The following is a 19,922-nucleotide window of genomic DNA, read 5'->3' as shown; positions in this document are numbered from 1 at the left end:
AGTTCTAATTAACTTAGTAAAGCGTGCTTAAATAGCAAAGTAAAAGAGTTTAGCGAAATAAACACTCACGCGGGCTGATTAAAGCCCAAAACCATCAAAACCACTCGATCGAGTGGATTAAAACCACTCGATCGACCAAATCCTCAGCCAAATCCACTCGATCGACCAGAAAGTTACTCGATCGAGTAGATGGCTTTTCTGCAAGTTAAGGATCGAGTATAAAGTGCTCGATCGACCATTCTGGGATGTAGAAAACCACTCGATCGAGTGGTAAAACAGCTCGATCGAGTACTTTGACTTCGTTTCAGCTCAAGTCGGCGCCTAAATGCCTCGTAATGCGTGCCACGACGCTTCCAAATGCAGCATCTCACTCTGGAACAATCCCGTCTCCTCTAAATGCATGCAAAAAGGACGAAAAAGAGTACGATTCCACTACTTTCGCGTTCATTTCTACAAAATGGACAAAACGAACCAAAGTAGCCAATTCGGGGCAAAATACCATAAAAATAGTATAAAAATGCATAGAAATACGTGCTGAAATAGGCTAAAAAGACTATACATTAGGCACGTATCACACCTCCCCTGCTCCGGTCGACCTATTTGCCGGCCGACCTCGTCTACTTCTTCCCCCACTAGTTATGATATCTTTTTTAAGAAAAAAACAAACAAATTTATTAAACAACTAGTTATGATATCTTTTTTTTTTTTTGGTAACAAGGGGTTTAATCCCCCCGGGCCCAGGCATTCCGGCGTCACCACCTGGACCATGTAAACCACCCCAATTGGGGCCGCCGAGATAACCGCATGCAATTGCTCATCCGTGGGTTCGAACATGGGACCTCGCAATTCTTGCCTTTGCAAGCTTTGAGGTTACCCAAGTCTACCACTAGACTGCAAGCACTTGGTTAACTAGTTATGATATCTTCCCCCACTAGTTATGATATCTTCTTCCCCCGTTCACCTCCAGATTCACCCACCCACACCCGTGACACACCCACCACACTCGCACTACTCTGACCTCCGTGCATCACCCTAACCACCGCACCAACCACCAAGGTACCACCATCAACCATATACCAACCATAAACCCTTATTTCATCCTATTATATAACCAAATAAACAATGATAAATTAAATAAAGCGTATTAGTAATTAATAAACAATTAAATTGCTTCACAAAACGGAGAATTAGGATCCATTGTTTATGTTTTTGGAGCAATTAGATTAAATTTTAGGGAAAAAAATTGATAGAAGAATATGTGAAAGATTGGTTTACTTAGTTCACAAATTCTCATTGAAGACATGACATATCCGTCACAAGCTTGTGACGGATACCATTTTACCTCACAATGTACCCACTTTTTCTCTCTCTACAACACTATTCATGTGGTCCCCTTTCTCCACTAACCCATTTTGTTACCATTTTATCTCACAAAATATCCGCCACAAATGGTAACCCGGTCACAAGGGAGACCAATTGTACTTAGTTTAGGTAAATGGGTATGAGATGCAAAATTAATGAAAAAGTGTATGTGAAAGAGTAAAGTCCGTATGCTTTAGTTAGATAAATGTTAATATCAATTCCTTCTATACCTTAATACTCATGCATCATATCCAATAAATCTCTCTACTTAATATTTTTGCATTCCAAAGATCCCTCTACAATTCGCAAACCTTCTTTGGGACGCCTTAACACCTCCATAGCCGCTACTTAAAGTAAACACGTTATCATTCGGGACCAAATTGAAGTTGACACAGCGGTTCAACGATTTGATGTTGCCTTCCTGTAGGCTGATTTATGGGAGGTTAGTGACATATCACCTTTATCACTAAACCAGGTCACGTACTACGCTGTTTAATGCTAAACAACATCCGTTCAGCTGTTAATGAGTGTTATTTTAGCAAAGTCGCTACTCAAGTAGTGACGGAAACAAAACCCTGCATAGACCCCTTTGGAGTAAATAGTTTGAAATGGATGCCAATTTGATAACTAGTTTATTAAGACCCGAAAAAAATTCATACGTTTTCGTATGTCATTGTAGGAAAGCGCTTTTGGAGAGACTCAATTCACTCAAGAAAAGAAGTAATGAAGATGCTTTGGGCATTCACTTGTCGGTGTGATTTTTATGGCAAATGTGGGCCTTTCAGTACTTGTAACTCGCAAAGCTCTCCAATTTGTCGGTGTTTGAAGGGGTTTGTGCCACAGAACCCAGGGGAATGGAACAGAGGAAATTGGTCTAGTGGTTGTGTTTACCTTATTGAAGGGATTTGTCGAGGATTAATTTACCTTCATAGAGATTCCCGATTAAGAATTATTCACAGAGATCTTAAAGCGAGCAATGTTTTGCTAGATGAAGATCTTAACCCAAAGATATCGGACTTTGGCATGGCACGAATCTTTAAGCATGGTCAGGATCAAGATGAAACTAGACGAGTTGTCGGTACCTAGTAAGTCTACCTAAACAAGCAAATTACTGATGATTTACTCTTTTTTATGCTTATTCTTTAACTGATTGTCCATGCAGTGGTTATATGTCTCCGGAGTATGCAATGGAAGGTCATTTCTCAGAGAAGTCAGATGTCTACAGTTTCGGTGTTTTGTTGCTCGAAATTGTGTCTGGCAAAAGGAATAGTTCCTTCTGGTTGGAGGTGGAATCATTAACACTTTTGGGATATGTGAGTTATGCACTTATGGGCGATTTTAATGCCGACGGAATCTGAACTAAGCTAGTTGACATCTTCTGCTTTTAATTCTTTTTATATGACATGTTACTTTATGAAAATGAATTCTCTTTAATTGGATCAAGCAAATTTAACTGCGGAGTTCTGATTGAATCGGGTGTATTTGAGCATTATTACAATAACACCCCTAAATTTACTTTGAAATCATTAAAGGTTCCACCTTTGAAATTAAAACCACCAATATGCATTTTACTTGATAGCATGATTTTGAAAGCATGATAACCCTAATTTTACCAAAGGTTCCACCTTTGAAATTAAAACCATTCCCAATTTACGAGTTTAAATTCGGAAAAGCAAAATCATAAACAGAATGAATAATGTTCCTTGCAATCACTTGAGACAAATCGATACAACTTAATTATTAGATAAAATTGATGCTCCATATAATTAAGATGAAAAGACAAAATTAAAGATGCAATTTGTAGATGTAGTTCTTACATAATCTTAATTAAGCAATTAATGGAAAGTTTCAGGAATAATTCCTAGGGTTTTAAATTTTGATGATTGTTCTTCCACCGGATTTTGGATTCATGAAGCGCGCGCTGAAAACGTATTACAGTCTTGGAGCGGGTCAGCCAAGAATGGCTCCGGGTAATTACACATGTAATAAAAGAATCTCCATATATGGTTCGGTCAACTCCCTCGACGCCTGCTACCCCTGTCAGCCAAGAATGGTTCGGTCTTTTATCCACAATATTCATAATTTCAGTCTTCGATCTCATCTGGTCCAATACAATCTTGAACTAATGCTCACACCTATGACCCTACTCCATATATACTACTCCGTAATATATACAGCACAAATTTTCATTTGTGACAGACAAAATCTGTCATTTTGAAGAAACGTGAGACAAAAGGGTAAGTGGGCGCGCAAGTGAAGAAGGCAAGTGGGGAGGGATTTGTGAGCTAGAAAGTAAAAAGACCAAAACTGACACTTTATTACGACACGACACGGACACTTGATACGGCATCCCATGAAATTTAGGACACGGAACACGCTATTTAAATTTAATAAAAAAACATATTTTATGGTTATAAATTACGTATGATTTTATTTTTGTAATGTATTTGATACTAAATTTAGGTAACTGAAGGTTAATTCGACTTTAACTATAACTAATTCTCATTTCTCACCCAAACCAATCTTGTAATCAATCTCTTTTGACAATTTATTCTTCGTCTAAACTATAACATTTTTTGGCGTGTGTCCGACGAGTGTCGGGTGTCCGGGTGTCGGACACGGTGTCGGACACGAGACGGCTAGTTAGGAGGAGTGTCCGTGCTACCTAGACTGTGAGAGGTCTCTTTGAAAAGACCGTCACAAGCAAGACTCTTTGTATATACGGGCCGTAATTAACCAATATTTTTACCAAATCCTAAACCATATATAGAGAAGGTCAAAGAGCCTAAGAAGATATTTTAAGAGCAATAGCAATAGTAGTTCTTAGCATTGGAGTTATCACCAAGACCTTTATTTTAAAAGTTCTTCTATTGCATTTAAAAGTTGGTTCTTATTTTTAAGAACCAAGTTCTAAAATAAGAACCAAGTTCTAAAATATTGAAAAATGTACAACCAATAAATATAACTTTGTAAAATGTGAGAAATCATTTTACATTATTTATTTATGATTTTTTTCCATCTAAGAATTTCATATAAAGTTCTTCTATTGTGAACAAAAATTCTTAAAAATTGGAGTTGGTGCATTGTGACATGACATGTGAAGAACTTTATATAAAGTTCTACTATCTCTAAGCAAGTTGTGTTCAAAGTCAATGAAGTCCATTAACAGGCATATTTTGAACAAGTCGCACAAGGACCATTAGTGTCTCATTCCCGTCACATAGTATTATCATTGACTCCTTACAAGTTACAACTCATATTTTGTTTGTACCCTTCAAAATCCACAAACTTAAGAGTTAAGAGTGTGAGTCAATGCAATCACTATCGAATTAGAGACCAACCACAAAATTTATTGTAACACCTATCAAACGACGCATTTAACACCGGAAACAAACACATTGCAATTTTTGTTATAAATGCTTGATTTCACGTTCTTGCCATTTTACATTAAGTTTAGCTTGCTACACGAGTACTTGCCTTTACTGGTAACCGGGTATGTTATCTGCTTGCTTTTTTTTTCAATCTATTTATATAACACAGTTCTTGTTTAAAAATTAAGTTGAGTATGTTAAATGCTTAAATAAAAATTTGTGTTTCAAAATTTATTATGTTTTGTTTTTATTGCTTCATTTTGTTTATTTATAGGATTTAATTTTTTGGGATCGAAAATATACATCGATTCTTTTGGACAGATTAGTAAGTAATGCTAGAATTTTATAAAAACCAGAAAATCTAGTTAAATTTTTCAAAAATAGCATTTGCTGCCATTTCTACTAATCCTTATTGACAGTCTTACAGGTTTAGCGACCATTTCTACTAACCCTCTTAATAGTAATGATCATATTAAGGAAACCACTATAGCGTCATCGTCAAATTATTTGTAATACTATGGGAATTTCAATTATAGTGTTCATTATTTAATGAATCCTACATTACATTATATACTATATTATGTGTTATGGCCCTTATGGGTGATACTCAATTTCAATACCACGACACCGAGTGACAACCTATCCACTATGTTCAAGAACCACAATAGCTCTCCGTGGAGCCCAAATCACCATACTAAGGCGTCAAATCATATCTAAGTTTGCAAAACCACTTGCAAATTGCACCAATATATAAGAAAACTCCACCTTAACGTCAACAATGTCATCCTTACACAAATTCACTAAACCCAAAAGCATGTCAACTTTCCCCAAAATCTTTTCACCCATAATTGACAAACCCAAATAACGCCTAAAATTAACCAAGTGGTGTTAGTCCAGTGATAGCCGGGTTAAATCTTGAATCTTGCTGAAGTGCAGGAGTTGAGAGGTCCCGGCTTCGACTACCAGCTGGGACGATGATCACTTGGCCACTGCAGCCCCCAAAAGGGGTGGCTTACATGGTCCATGTGGTGGTGCGGGAATGCATGGGCCCGGGGAATTCAACCCCTCGTCAAAAAAAAAAAAAAACGCCTAAAAGATAATACGGACGCAATATAGGCCCAAGTTTGAACGGTTGAACCTTAGGCTCGGATACCATCTAAGATATTATAATGACCTGATTTTTGTTAATGAAATAGAGTACAATATATACTAGAGCCTCTTGGAGAACAATTCAAAAATATTACACGGAATAAAAGTTTAATAATTTAGGGGGCGTTTGGTTGAAAATCTATAAAAAAGGAAAAGAGAAACAAAGTTATTGATTTCCTTTGTTTGTTTTGTGTTTGTTTGACACAAACAAAGAGAATGAAATTCTCTTCCTTACCCCTCAATCCATCTAATTCCTTACCCTCCCACCCCCAAGGTATGAGATTTCATTACCCTTGTTACCCTTCAACCACCTTATTTACTTATCACCACACTTGCGACTCACACCACACGAGTCACCATCAAGACACCGCCACCACCACCACCACCACCACAGCTACCCCACATAAACCACCGCCGCCACAACCACCATGACGCCACCACAACAGCCACCCCACTGCCACCACCACCACGACGCCATTGCCACCACCACCACCACCAAAACCACCACCACAGCCACTCCACATAAACCACCACCACAACACCACCGCCACCACCACCATCACCACCACCATCACAGCTAACCTACTGCCACCACCACCACCACAACCACCCCACCTAAACCACCACCCGCACACCAAAACAAACCACAACCCACCACACGTCATTTTCTTGATGTAACCAAACAACTAGTTAAATTTTAGGTAATGTCTTACCTTTCCCCCTCTTACCCTTTCTAATTTCCTTTCCCTTTTCCTTTCTCTAACCAAACGCCCCCTTAATGTTAATCCCTTCTATACCTTAAAACTGATGCATCATATCCAATAATTCTCTGTTTCGCACTTATTTTTGCATTCCAAACATTCCCTCTACGATTCTCAAACCTTCTTTCGGACACCTTAACGCCTCTATAGCTGCTACATACTTACAGTAACGCGAATCATTCACCGACCAAATTGAAGTTGGCACAGTGGCTCAATGTTGCGATAGAATAAATAGATGTTGGCATGTTGCCTTCGTAGGCTGCTTGATGGTAGGTTCGTGACATATCACCTTTACCACTAAACCGAGTCACTTACTCTGACGCTATCTAATGCTAAACAACATACATTTAGCGTTTACTAAGTGTTATTTTAGCAAAGTGGCTACTTCAACTAGCAACAAAAACACAATCCTACATGGACCTAAGGGTAAATAGTTTGAAATTAACGCCAACTTGATTCTTATTCTCTAGTATGTCATTGTAGGAAAGCGCTTGTGGAGAGACTCGAGGAAGTAATGAAGATGCTTTGGGCATTTACCCTGCTTATTTACGCATGCCTAACGTTGCCCATACCCATTTCCGCCACCAATATTTCAGTCACTGAACTACTTAAGGATCCAAACACCATAGTGTCTACAAATGGTACCTACAAACTCGGGTTCTTTAGTCCTCCAAACACCAAAAACCGATATCTTGGGATTTGGTACAATAATGTCTCTCCCACGTACTATGTTTGGGTAGCAAATCGAAATAACCCCTTAAAAGATTCTTCAGGATTACTAATGATTTCCGAAAAACTAATACTTCAAGTTGTCAATGGCAACAAACACGTCTTGTGGTCACCCAATATACCACCTCCTAAGTCGAATCACTCAAATGTGACTAATACTACTATCGACTTTTTAGTTAACGGTAATTTAATTTATAGAAGCACCAACAACGGTAAAATTCTATGGCAGAGTTTCGAGGACCCCACAGACTCGCTACTTCCGAATATGCAGGTGGCTATGAGTTCAAACAATTTGCAGAGGCTATACGCGTGGAAAACTCCTTATGACCCGTCAATTGGCAGGTATTCACTCGGGCTTGATTCTGCGAGTCACCCTCAAGTGGTTATATGGGATGGTAGTAAACGACATTATAGAAGTGGGCCATGGAATGGAAACGTGTTCTTGGGAATGCGATATGCAGACCCTACAGCAGATTACGCGGATACTCCATCCACAAAAACGATAGTGGATACAGTGTCACGCTTGTATATACTGGAGCTATCAACCTAACCTGCTCACATTATGTTTTCAACTACAATGGCTCCTTAAGCGAGGTTTACTGGGACCCAGGTTCTAAGTCGTGGGTAACAATTTACCAGGATCCGATTGATGAGTGTGATTTCTATCGCAAATCTGGGGAATTCGGTATTTGTAACTCGCAAAGCTCTCCAATTTGTCGGTGTTTGAAGGGGTTTGTGCCACAGAACCCAGGGGAATGGAACAGAGGAAATTGGTCTAGTGGTTGTGTAAGGAGGACTCCATTGCAGTGCGGGAAAGGAAGCACGCAAGATGGGTTTTTACTTATGGACACGGTTAAGTTGCCCGATCTTGAAGAGTGGTTGTCAGTACTAAATCAAAATGATTGTCGAAACCAATGCTTAGAGAATTGTTCTTGCACAGCGTATGCTTATGATGTCGGAGCTGGGTGTATGTACTGGTCGAAACACTTGATCGACATTCAAGAGTTTTCCAGTGGCGGAATTAATCTTTATCTTCGTCTTGCAAGCTCAGAACTACGTAAGTAACAATGCCAACGTCTTGTTTTCTGTATTGTCACAATGACTGATGGGGCATATTCTGCACCCGCTGACCGAGTCAATATATTGACCTTGGTCAAAGCCAGAAGACAACAAGTCAACAAGAAGGACGACCTAACCGACACAATATGCCGGCCTGTCACTTGGGTCTCGGCCTCGGCAACTAGCCAGCCGAGAGACATATCCGCGTACTCACATCCAGTCCCCTCGGCATAAAGACAACCAGGCCTGCCGGCCTGCCATGGGTCACCCGGCCGAGGGTAGAATGGTCTTTCCACCTGCTCTGCCACTTGGCCACTTGGCCACTACGTGACAAAAGGTGAAAGTCTATAAATACTCCTCAATCCTCATTGAGAAAACGATCCGAAAATAATCGAATAATCCATAAACTCACTATTAATCTGGTATAAACTCCCTTATCTCTCTACAATACACTTTGCCAAGTAACACACAACTTAATCCCTTTAAGTTTACTGACTTGAGCGTCGGAGTGAGTACGCTCGGTACCAAGCCGAGCCCTCAGTTTGTTCATTGTTTCAGGAGAGGCCGAAAGGAAGAGTCAAGAAAAGTCATCATTCAACAAAGCTTACGTGGTCATAACACTGCTCCGAGATTACACCCGGAACAATTGGCGCCGTCTGTGGGAACGCATACTAAAAGCTAGTCACCTACCTTAAAAAAAACCATTCAAAGAGATAAGAAGATGTCAAAACAGCCAGAATTTGTGAGTGTAGAAACTGAACCCTACCAGGATGACACAGTCCCTAATTCTGGGATCGGGCAGTCCCCCACCGGCCGGTTCACTGAACCGAGGTACGGGATGCCGAAAGAGCTAGAAACGCCGCTGCCCACCGACCAAGTCACTGTCATGGGACATGTGGTCGATGCGAAAACCGAGTTATTCCTGGACTGATGGGTAGTAGCTGATCACCCCCTGTCACGACGACGGTGACGGCAGCGCACCCCACGGTGAACAGGGCCCATAAAGTGACTCGAACAACCCTGTCCGGAGCGATGCAAGAGGTTGGGCGTACCAAAACGCCAGCGGTGCCCGTGTTGTCGGTGGCGGACCAAAGTCCTTCCCACACTCGCGGGGAGGACAGGCGCGGCGACAACGAGGCCCGCCCCGAAGAGAAGAAAGAAGTCCGACTCACCAAAGTCGGACGAGAAGCCCTTCCCGACCGAGGGAGGCAAGCCGGACTAAAGGTGCGACGAGCCGATCGCCGCGTGTCATTAGACACGTGGTCAGACAACCCCTCAGTGCCTATGTCCTCGACGTCCCGGTGCCAACTAAACTGAAGCTGCCGGCCATATCATACAAAGAGGATAGCGACCCAACCGACCATGTCGAGGCTTTCGAGTCGTACATGTCGGTGTGGGAGCAACCCGATGAGGTGTGGTGCCGAGTCTTCCCAACGACCCTACATGGGATGTCACAGAGCTGGTATAAGGGGTTACCCAATGGCTCGGTATACTGTTATGCCGACCTAAGAGACAACTTCATAGCCCAGTACGCTTGCAACAAGCGAAGGGCCGTGGAGACATCAGATCTCCTGACTATCCGACAGGGGGAGGACGAGTCCCTCCGGAGCTACGTCAAGAGATTCGACGCTAAGGTTCAGCAGATCCGAGAGCTGAACACTGAACTGGCGGCCTTCGCACTGATGAAAGGCCTACCGAAAGGCGACTTCAAAAACGAGCTCATCAAGTGCGAGGACTTCAACTTGGACTCCGCCAGGAAGATGGCCGACCGAGCCGTGAAGGTGGAGGACTACCACAAGACCTGGGTAGGCCACAGCGAGTCTGGGCACCCAGAGAGGAGGAGCCGCCGGGACAATGTAGATGAGGGACGCCGTGACGTTAATAGGTCACGGCCTGAAAGATTTAATAGGAAGCAGAACTCGGCGGGCGCCGGGGGGAGTTCGGGACCATACACCCCGAAGCGGTACAGCAGTCTCACTCCCCTGGTCAAATCACCGGCCGAGGTCTTTGCCCTAAGCAAGAACGAAGGGCAGAAATGGGCAAGGCCCCCCAAGGCGAAGGGGGACGGCGACCTTAGCCAATTTTGCGAATACCACGGCCAAACCGGCCATAAGACCGACAACTGTCGGCACCTGAAGAACGCCATCGAGGAGCTGATCCGAAAGGGAGCCCTCAGCAAGTATGTAGCTGGGGGCCGAGAAACGAGCCCCGACGTGGCGAATAGAAAATCAGTATTCCAGAGAATGGGAGTGATCCAGGTGGTCATCGGAGAAAACGAGAACGGTGGGTCAGCTAATGGGCACAAACGGCACTTAAATGAGCTTTATCAAGCCATCAACTTTGTGCCCACCACAACGATCCCCGCTTCCACAGTCCCCGATATAACCATCGGAAAGAAGGACTACGAAGGAGTCGTAGCCCCGCACAGCGACCCGCTGGTAGTCCACCTGGACATAGCCAACCACTTGGTGAAGAGGTGCCTAATTGACACAGGCGCCTACACGAACATCATGTTCAGGGAATGCTTTCTCAATCTTGGACTGAAGATTGAAGACCTGAGCCCCTGCACCAACCCGCTGTACAGCTTCTCTGGGGCCGGCCTGGTACCCCTGGGGTCAATCAAACTGCCGGTGATGTTCGGCCAAGACAATGCGGCTAAAAATGTCTTATCTGAATTCGTGGTTATTGACGGTTCGTCGGCCTACAATGTCCTTATAGGCCGGGTCACCTTGAGCGAGGCCGATGCTGTGATGTCCATCTGGGCTCTGACACTGATGTATGTCTCGGACCGGGGGGAAGCACAAAAGCTCATCTCAAAGGACGAGAGAGATGAAATCGTCAACGTCCAAGTATCTGCCAGAGGGTGCAACATGCAACCCTCAAAGTGGCGAAGAAGTCAAAGAAAGGGAAGAGCCCATCCTTACAACAGGAGGGCGAACGGATGGATACCAACATCGGCATGGTCGAAGGAGCCCAGACCGAAGAAGTGGAAATTGACCCAGGCCGGACCATAACTATCGGTGCTGACCTGGAGCCAATTTTCAGAGCCGATCTCCTAGACCTGCTGAGGAAGAACAAAGACGTCTTCGCATACTCAGCAGCCGAGATGCCAGGAGTGAGCCGGGAGGTGATCGTTCACAAGCTGAACGTACTCTCCACCGCTCCCCCTGTCAAGCAGAAGATGAGGAACTCCTCAGCCGAGAAGGATGAGGCCATCAAAGTCGAAGTAGACAAACTATTAGAGGCGGGCTTTATCATGTCTTGTACTTACCCTGAGTGGCTAGCAAATGTTGTAATGGTGAAGAAGTCATCAGGGGGGTGGAGGATGTGTGTTGATTTTACAAATCTTAATAAAGCATGCCCTAAAGATTGATATCCCTTGCCTCGAATAGATAGCTTAATTGACGCAACGGCAGGCTACACTATGCTAAGCCTGCTAGACGCCTTCTCAGGGTACCATCAGGTATTCATGGCTGAGGAAGACATGCCTAAGTGCGCATTCATCACCATACACGGCACATACATGTATAAAATGATGTCATTCGGTTTGAAAAACGCTGGCGCAACTTACACTAGGCTGGTGGACAAAGTGTTTCAAGATCAAAAAGGGCGAAACATCGAGGCTTACGTCGACGATGCTATTGTAAAAAACAAGTCTGACAGCGAGCCCTTGGCCGACTTGAGCGAAACATTTTGTTCACTAAGGAAATACAAGATGAAATTTAACCCAATGAAATGCAACTTCGGTGTCCGGGCAGGTAAGTTCCTCGGCGTGCTTGTCAGCGCCAGGGGAATTGATGCCAATCCAGAAAAAATCCAAGCAATACTGGACCTACCAGAGCCGAGGAATCGAAAAGAGGTTATGATGTTGACTGGGAAGATGGCGGCTCTCGCCCGTTTCATCTCTCGGTCAGCCGACAAGAGCACCCCTTTCTTCAAAGTGTTGAAGGGGAATAAAGACTTCAGCTGGGGGGAGGAACAGAGCACAGCTTTCAGGCAACTGAAAGCTCATCTTCTAACTCTCCCGACCATGTCCAGCCGATCTTTGGGGAAACGCTATATCTATACATAGCATGATTACCTCGGCCACGGTCGATCTTCGTAATCATCAGAGAAGAAGACAAGCAGCAACACCCAATCTACTTTATCAGCCATACACTGCTGGCCGCCGAAAGAAATTACCCACTGATTGAAAAGGCGGCCTTTGTCGTTGTCGTTACCGCAAGGAAATTAAAACCTTACTTCGACGCACATCCCGTGACGGTCTTAACCGACCAGCCATTGGAGAAAGCCTTAGAAAAATTCAAAAAATCAGGCAGACTTATCAAATGGGCAGTGGAGCTATCCGGCTTCGGCATCTAGTACAAACCAAGGCCTTCGATAAAGGGGCAAGCGCTTGCAGACTTCCTGGCCGAATGCACTTATCAAGAAGAATCACACCCCGGGGTGTGGGAAGTATACACCGACGGGTCCTCCACGGCGAACAGCTCAGGAGCCGGCATCCTTATCATCAGCCCAAACGGGGACGAGTTTGAGTACGCCTTGAAGTTTACCTTCTCGGCCTCAAACAACGAATCCGAATACGAGGCGGTGATAACTGGAGTCGAGTTAGCTAGAGCTGCCAGGGCGGAGCATGTTGTGTTGAAGACAGATTCACTCTTAGTGGCTAATCAAATCAGAGGAGAGTATGAGACTCGAGACGATGGGATGATAAGGTATCTGGAGAGGGTAAAAGGCGACACCTCAAAATTGAAATCTTTCCGGATACGATGCATTCCCGTGTCCGAGAACAACCGAGCCGACGCTCTCTCAAAACTTGCCAGTTCAAGCATCAAGAATGTCAGTCGAACCGTGCTGGTGGATATCAGGAATGCTAAAAGCATCACTGAGACCGTCGGCATGGTGGACGACACCGAAGCCGAGACGACGTGGATGACTCCGATAATGAAATACAAACTGACAAATCAGTTACCGGAGGACCGCAGTCTCTCCCAGAAGATAAGAAGGATCACCGCCAGGTACTTAGTGTTTGAAGGAGAATTATACAGAAGGTCTGTGATAAGGCCACTCTAGAAATGTGTCGGCCCAGCCGACGCGGAGCTAATACTGACAGAGATTCACGAAGGCATCTGTGGACATCACATGGGGGCAAGAACGTTAGTCCACAAAGCTCTCCGAGCCGGCTACTTCTGGCCTACCATGCTTGAGGATTCCAGAGCTAAGACCAAGAAGTGTAAAAACTGTCAAATGCATGCTCCGGTGATACATGCTCCTTCCCGAGACCTGCAACCGGTGCTTAGTCCCTTCCTTTTGCACAGTGGGGAATGGATCTATTAGGGCCATTTCCAACGGCCTCCGGAGGAAGAAAGTACCTGATCGTCGCCGTTGACTACTTCACCAAATGGGTCGAAGCTGTCGCGGTACCTGCCAAGACCACGGCGGCCGTAAGAAAAGTGATTTGGGAGAACGTCATAACTCGTTTTGGGCTACCCCAAGTCATGGTATTCGACCACGGCCGAGAGTTTTGGAGCGACATGGTGATGAACTGGTTAGAAGAACTCGGCATCAAATTCGCATACTCCTCTGTCTGCCACCCTCAGAGCAACGGGCAGGCGGAAGCAGCCAATAAAACAATACTAAACGGGCTAAAGAAGAAGGTTGAAGATCTAAAGGGAAGATGGGCTGATGAACTACCCGGCGTCCTGTGGTCCCTTCGAACCACGGAGAAAGAAGCAACAGGGTACAACCCATTCCACCTAGTCTATGGGTCTGAAGCCGTCCTGCCAATTGAAGCATCGGTGCCGACATTCAGAACGCAAACCTTTAACCCAGCCGAAAATGAGGAAGGCCTGAGAGATTCCCTAGACCTAGTCGAAGAGAGTCGAGACACGGCACGGCTCAACTTGGCAATATATCAAAACCGAATAAGAAGAGCATACAACCGTAGGGTCCACAAAAGGGACTTAAGAGTAGGAGATTTAGTCCTTAGAAAGTCGGCCGCCACCAACAAAGGAAACATCCATGGAAAGATGACGGCCAACTGGGAAGGACCCTACAAAGTGGTTGAAGAAATGAGGCCGGGTACATACCGGCTGACAGACATGGAGGGTGTTCCTCTAATGAGTCATTGGAACACGAACAATCTACGGAAATACTTCGTATAGCGGCGGAGGTGTCCAAGACCGTTGTGGGCACCCCAACGCATGATTATACCTTATGAAGAATGATCCAAGTTTTCCATCAAAGTACTTGTCCCCTCCATAGTCATGCCAACGCAGACGCCACGGCCAAGCCCGGGCAGTCACTACAAGAGCAGTTGAGACTCGCGAAAGCGGCCAACATGCTTAGGAACGTATAAATGCAGTTGAGACGCAAATCTGGCCGCCTCGGCCAACCGAAGGCCTGGCAGAGGAAGCAATCAATATGTCTACAGATACGAACGCTGTCGAGCCGTAACCCCGATTACCTCGGCCGAGAGCCGGGAGTGACGGGGACACATCGACCGACATGCTTAGGAACGTATGAGTACGGTTGAGAACGCAATTCTAGTCACTCCGACGGTATGTATCCGAGGGTGGCAGAGGAAGCGATCAATATGTCTACAGATACGAACGCTGTCGAGCCGTAACCCCGATTACCTCGGTCGAGAGCCGGGAGCGACGGGGACACATCGACCGATACGCTAACATGTTCACAACGGTGGTCGGGAAGCGCAAATCTGACCGCCTCGGCTAAGACCGTGCGCGGAGGAGGAAGCGACCGACATGCCAACATGTTGATAAACGTTTAAGTACAATTGGGTGCGCCTTCTAGCTGCCTCGGCTAAGCCGAAAGTAAAAACGAAAAAGCACTCAATATGTTGAAACGTAATAGGACAAACTGAATGGAGGATCAGATCCTCGGCCAAGCCGAAGGCAAACAAACAAACTTCATTTAAAAATGTCTTCAGATGAGGCAAATTAAACAAACTTTATTGAAAATGTTTACAAGTGAGGAGAATACAAACGACGGCCGTCCCCATAGGAATAGCCTAAACGCAACCTACCAAAGTTTAACAAAAAAAGAGAAGGTACAACAAAGGATTACAGACATAAGACTTGAAAGCGCCAAAAGGTTGGCAGGGAGGAAAGGCTCAAAAGTTGGCCCCCGAACAGCTGAAGCTGTCCGAAATGCCGGGTGAATCCGGTGACGACCGTCCGTCTCCCTATGCCTGTTTCTGCGCACCACCGGCGGCAGTAGCAGCATCATCAGCGTTGGGAGGCCCGGAAGCCAACTTGGCAGCTTCATCTGCCTTAGCCCTCTCAGCTTCCTCCCTGGCCTTCTTCACCTTTGCAACATGGGCCGCCTTCTCCGCAGCCTCCTCAGCGGCCTTCGCCGCCTCTGCCTCCTCCGCAGCCTTTGTCTCCGCAGCAGCCGCCTTCTCATCAAGAAGCCGGTCAAAATCTTGCCACGGGAAGTTACCTTCAGGGAAGAGCTCTTTGATTGCATCTCTGGCAGCATCCTCAGCTTGGTCCCGGTACTGGGCACACATGCCAGGGATGACGACGGTTTGGAGTGTCTCAATGTCCTTCTCCCTCTGAGCAACGACAGCCTTGGTGTTCCTGTGCTCCTTCGCCTCGGCGCCATGCAGGGACTTCCATTCTTCCCTATGCTCGACCATGGTCTTATAGCCGATCTCAAGCTTGTCCTTCTCCTCCCGCAGCTTAGCGGCATCAGCTCTCTCGGCCAAGACCGCCTTCTCAGCATCCTCCCTAAGCTTCCGCTCATCTAGGAGGTCCAGCTTCGCCTTCCCGACCACCTTCTTAGTAGCGGCAAGCTCAAGCCTAAGCCGTTCGAGCTCCGGAGTGGATTGAGCCACGGCCCTTTCTTGCTCTATAATGTGAGCGCCGGCTAGCTCAGTCCACTTCGCCAGTCACTTGGGTCTCGGCCTCGGCAACTAGCCAGCCGAGAGACATATCCGCGTACTCACATCCAGTCCCCTCGGCATAAAGACAACCAGGCCTGCCGGCCTGCCATGGGTCACCCGGCTGAGGCTAGAATGGTCTTTCCACCTGCTCTGCCACTTGGCCACTACGTGACAAAAGGTGAAAGTCTATAAATACTCCTCAATCCTCATTGAGAAAACGATCCGAAAATAATCGAATAATCCATAAACTCACTATTAATCTGGTATAAACTCTCTTATCTCTCTACAATACACTTTGCCAAGTAACACACAACTTAATCCCTTTAAGTTTACTGACTTGAGCGTCGGAGTGAGTACGCTCGGTACCAAGCCGAGCCCTCAGTTTGTTCATTGTTTCAGGAGAGGCCGAAAGGAAGAGTCAAGCAAAGTCATCATTCAACAAAGCTTACGTGGTCATAACACTGCTCCAAAATTACACCCGGAACAATGACAATTCTATATATATATGACTAAATGAATTTTGTTATATTATCTATAGGTAACAAGAAACGACAGAAATCGATTGTTATAGCAGCTTCCGTTATATTAGGAACTAGCTCGATTACCTTGTTTTTTTTACTCCTCTGGCTATGGCTTGCTCGACGTAAAGGTAAAGTGTCTTTTTCTACAGTATTTCATCACGAAACGATACTGTTGGGTTTGTGCCTTGAATCTGTTAGCCTCTCCCTAGCAGTAGTGCTTATCATACCATTTGAATCTGTAATCTAAAAACTCCTCACACATTAATAAAACTCTCTCCCTTCTGCCCTGTGAACGTAGCTAACATACCGTTAGTGAACCCCTTAAATCTGTGCGTTGCTTTGTTTATTGACTTATTTGTCTTTCTTCTGTTATAACAGATACGTTGCCCTCTAAATGTTCACTAATTTCCATAAAAGCATGTCTCTTGATAACTAATTATAATGTTTTCTTGCCAGAAAAAGAAGCTAGACGAAAGAATATCTTGGAGACCATCAATTATAATGATAAGACGAACCAAAAAACAAAGTTCGACGAGCTACCATTTTTCGAATTTGGGATATTAGTAGATGCAACATATAACTTCAGTGAAAGTCACAAGCTCGGACAAGGTGGTTTCGGACAGGTCTTCAAGGTAAATTTATCTGAAACCCGCTACTTTGCTTGTCCACGGACAACAAATATCATTTTTAGCTCGGCCAAAGCCCATGTATGATCACCTTTTATTAAGCCATTGTTCTATTTTCCTGTATTTCCCTTGTACATTTGTAGTAAATACTTTACTAGTTTAGCATAATTAGCATAGCTTTTCTTTATAGCTTTTTTTTCCATAAATAGGTATATCGCTATTCCGCACTTTCAATGTTTCCTGCTACCAAGATGTAACTATCAAATTTCCCTCTTTAGGGAGTACTAGTGAATGAAAATCTGCTTCCTACCTTGTGCCTTCGTATTGCTTGTTGTTGCTTTGTTGTGAACGACTTTTAGCCTTCACTTTTCTAACAAGCCGTGTTTGTGGGATCGACACTAGGATCCCGACTCACACACCCGAGACCGATTACGAACGCCTAGTGCTTGACAAACACTAGTGCTTGTCGCTCTCGTTGCAATCCTGTCGAGTGTTGCCGGGACCCGACTATCGTGCTAGTGAGCGATCCTTCACTAGTACGAAGATCTTTGTCGCTTGCATCTTGCCTTGAGACGGGCAAAGGTGCGCGCCATGATCCGGCAAAAGTACCGGACCCTGACATTTGGTATCAGAGCCCGGTCTTCGGACGGGTTTCTTCACGCCGCATTTGTTTATCGAGATCGAGAAAATGGGCGAAACAATCGAGGACCGAGTGGATGCCTTAGAGGAATCATTCGACGTCAAGCTTCCCAAACTCGAGAGCATCGTTATGCGGATGGCCGCGAGCCTCGAGGAGTTGCAGAAGATAGTTTGTGACCTCGAGACGAAGGTGGACGGGATGAACACCCGCATCCAAGCGATTAGTGTTGCGATCCCCGATGATCGGGAGGAAGAGATCAATCATCTCCACCGAAAGGTCGAGATGTTAGAGAACATTTGCGCCACGCTCGTGAAAGTGGTGGCCAATGACGGGAAATCTATGGGGAGCCATAAGGTGAAGGCACCTCCACCTCGTCCCTACGATGGGGCGAGAGATTCGAAAGCGGTCGATAACTTTATCTTCGATATGGAGCAATACTTACGATTAAGTGGGCTCGACGAAGACGCGGAAGTTGTCACAGCAAGCATGTATCTAGTCGACGATGCCAAGATGTGGTGGAGGGCTAGGTACAAGGAAATCGATGCCGGGACGATTACGGTGACATCGTGGGCCGACTTCAAGAGGATCTTGAAGGAGCACTTCTACCCCGAGAACACGGAGTTTGTTGCTCGGAAGAAGTTGAAGGGAATCAAGCACACCAAATCAATCCGAGAATATGTGAGGGAATTCTCAGCGTGCATGCTCGAGATTACCGAAATGTCCGAGATGGATAGGACATTCGAATTCATTGACTGGTTGAAGAGGTGGGCACAACAGGAGGTCATGAGGCAGAATCCCAAAACTCTGGCTTCGGCCATATCGGCCGCGGAGCGCCTGCTCGACTTTCACAGGGAACGAGAGGCACCAAGAGTTGTGGCGCCAACGGGGAATACTGGTGCATCACATAGTGGGTACAATGGACAAAGGCCACAAAATAGCGCCATTTCAGTTGGGAACAGTCGATTCCGCTCGCAAGGAAGTCAAGCCCAATCGGCGAGCACTATAAACTCGCCCTCAAGCTCGTCTTCGAAGGCGGGAAACTCAACTGCTTCCACAACGAAGAGACCGTTCGCGTGTTTTGTGTGCAAGGGTCCTCACAAGATGGCCGATTGTCCGAACAAAGTGGAGTTCAATGCCATGTTCAAGAAGATGACGAAAGGGGCTCAAGAACGTCTTGATGGGGCTTTGGCCGACTATCACCAAGAGTGTAACGAAGACTGGAGTGATGGTGAAGACCAACCACGGATGGGCTCATTTCAAAGGATTAGCTCGATGGGGAAGTACGAAGATTCCTGCGCCAAGAAATCCAACAGGCTCATGTACGTGGACTTGATGGTGAATGGGGAAACAAGCACGAGCCTTGATCGACTCGGGTGCCTCCCACAACTTTGTTACGAAAGAGGAAGCTGATCGATTGAGGCTAGTTCTGCGGGATGCTAACAGCTGCCTAAAGCCGGTCAATGAGAAGTTGAGATGCGTCCAAGGAGTGGCTAAGAAGGTCGTGGTCCAAGTGGGTGAGTTGGCAGGGGAGCTCGACTTCACCACCGTTCCGCTGGACGACTTCAAGTTAGTACTCGGGATGCAGTTCTTTCAGAAAGCATTAGTAGTATTGAAACCGAGTGACGGATCGATGCTACTAATGGGGTCTATCTTAGTGAAGACGGTAGATAGCGACGAAGACAAGGGGCAGAACCGAATTTCGGCTATGAGGGTGATACCGACGCCGAAACAAGGGATGCGACCTTGGAGAATGCCTAAAGGTTCGGTGGAGCCGAGGGCGGACAAGACTCAGGCTAAC

The 19,922-nt window shown here is 45.5% G+C and overlaps 2 protein-coding genes across 2 annotated transcripts in view; both read left to right on the top strand.

Moving 5' to 3' along the window:
* The first annotated feature begins 4,712 nt into the window (after positions 1 to 4,712).
* The window catches only part of LOC141590582 (G-type lectin S-receptor-like serine/threonine-protein kinase At1g11300), a 40,892-nt gene continuing 25,682 nt past the window's right edge, over positions 4,713 to 19,922 (top strand). Inside the window, exons 1-2 of the mRNA XM_074411158.1 lie at positions 4,713 to 4,855; positions 17,315 to 17,490. The gene's annotated coding sequence lies outside the window, so the exon portion shown is untranslated. The remainder of the gene's footprint in view (positions 4,856 to 17,314; positions 17,491 to 19,922) is intronic.
* On the top strand, positions 7,158 to 8,437 carry LOC141590583 (G-type lectin S-receptor-like serine/threonine-protein kinase At1g11300). Its single transcript, XM_074411159.1, has 2 exons — positions 7,158 to 7,714; positions 7,834 to 8,437. Exons 1-2 carry the CDS (start codon positions 7,158 to 7,160, stop codon positions 8,435 to 8,437), a joined length of 1,161 nt encoding a protein of 386 aa, XP_074267260.1.

Source organism: Silene latifolia, chromosome 7, assembly GCF_048544455.1.
Source record: "Silene latifolia isolate original U9 population chromosome 7, ASM4854445v1, whole genome shotgun sequence".
In the NCBI taxonomy this organism is placed as follows: Eukaryota; Viridiplantae; Streptophyta; class Magnoliopsida; order Caryophyllales; family Caryophyllaceae; genus Silene; species Silene latifolia.
This window is presented reverse-complemented; position numbering and strand designations above follow the sequence as displayed.

What these genes read in the sequence shown, in the direction of transcription:
- LOC141590583 (XM_074411159.1), top strand. Translation starts at nt 7,158, where the DNA reads ATGAAGATGCTTTGGGCATTTACCCTGCTTATTTACGCATGCCTAACG. An exon ending in TATGACCCGTCAATTGGCAG is followed by an intron (nt 7,715 to 7,833) that starts GTATTCACTCGG and finishes TGCGATATGCAG; the next exon opens with ACCCTACAGCAGATTACGCG.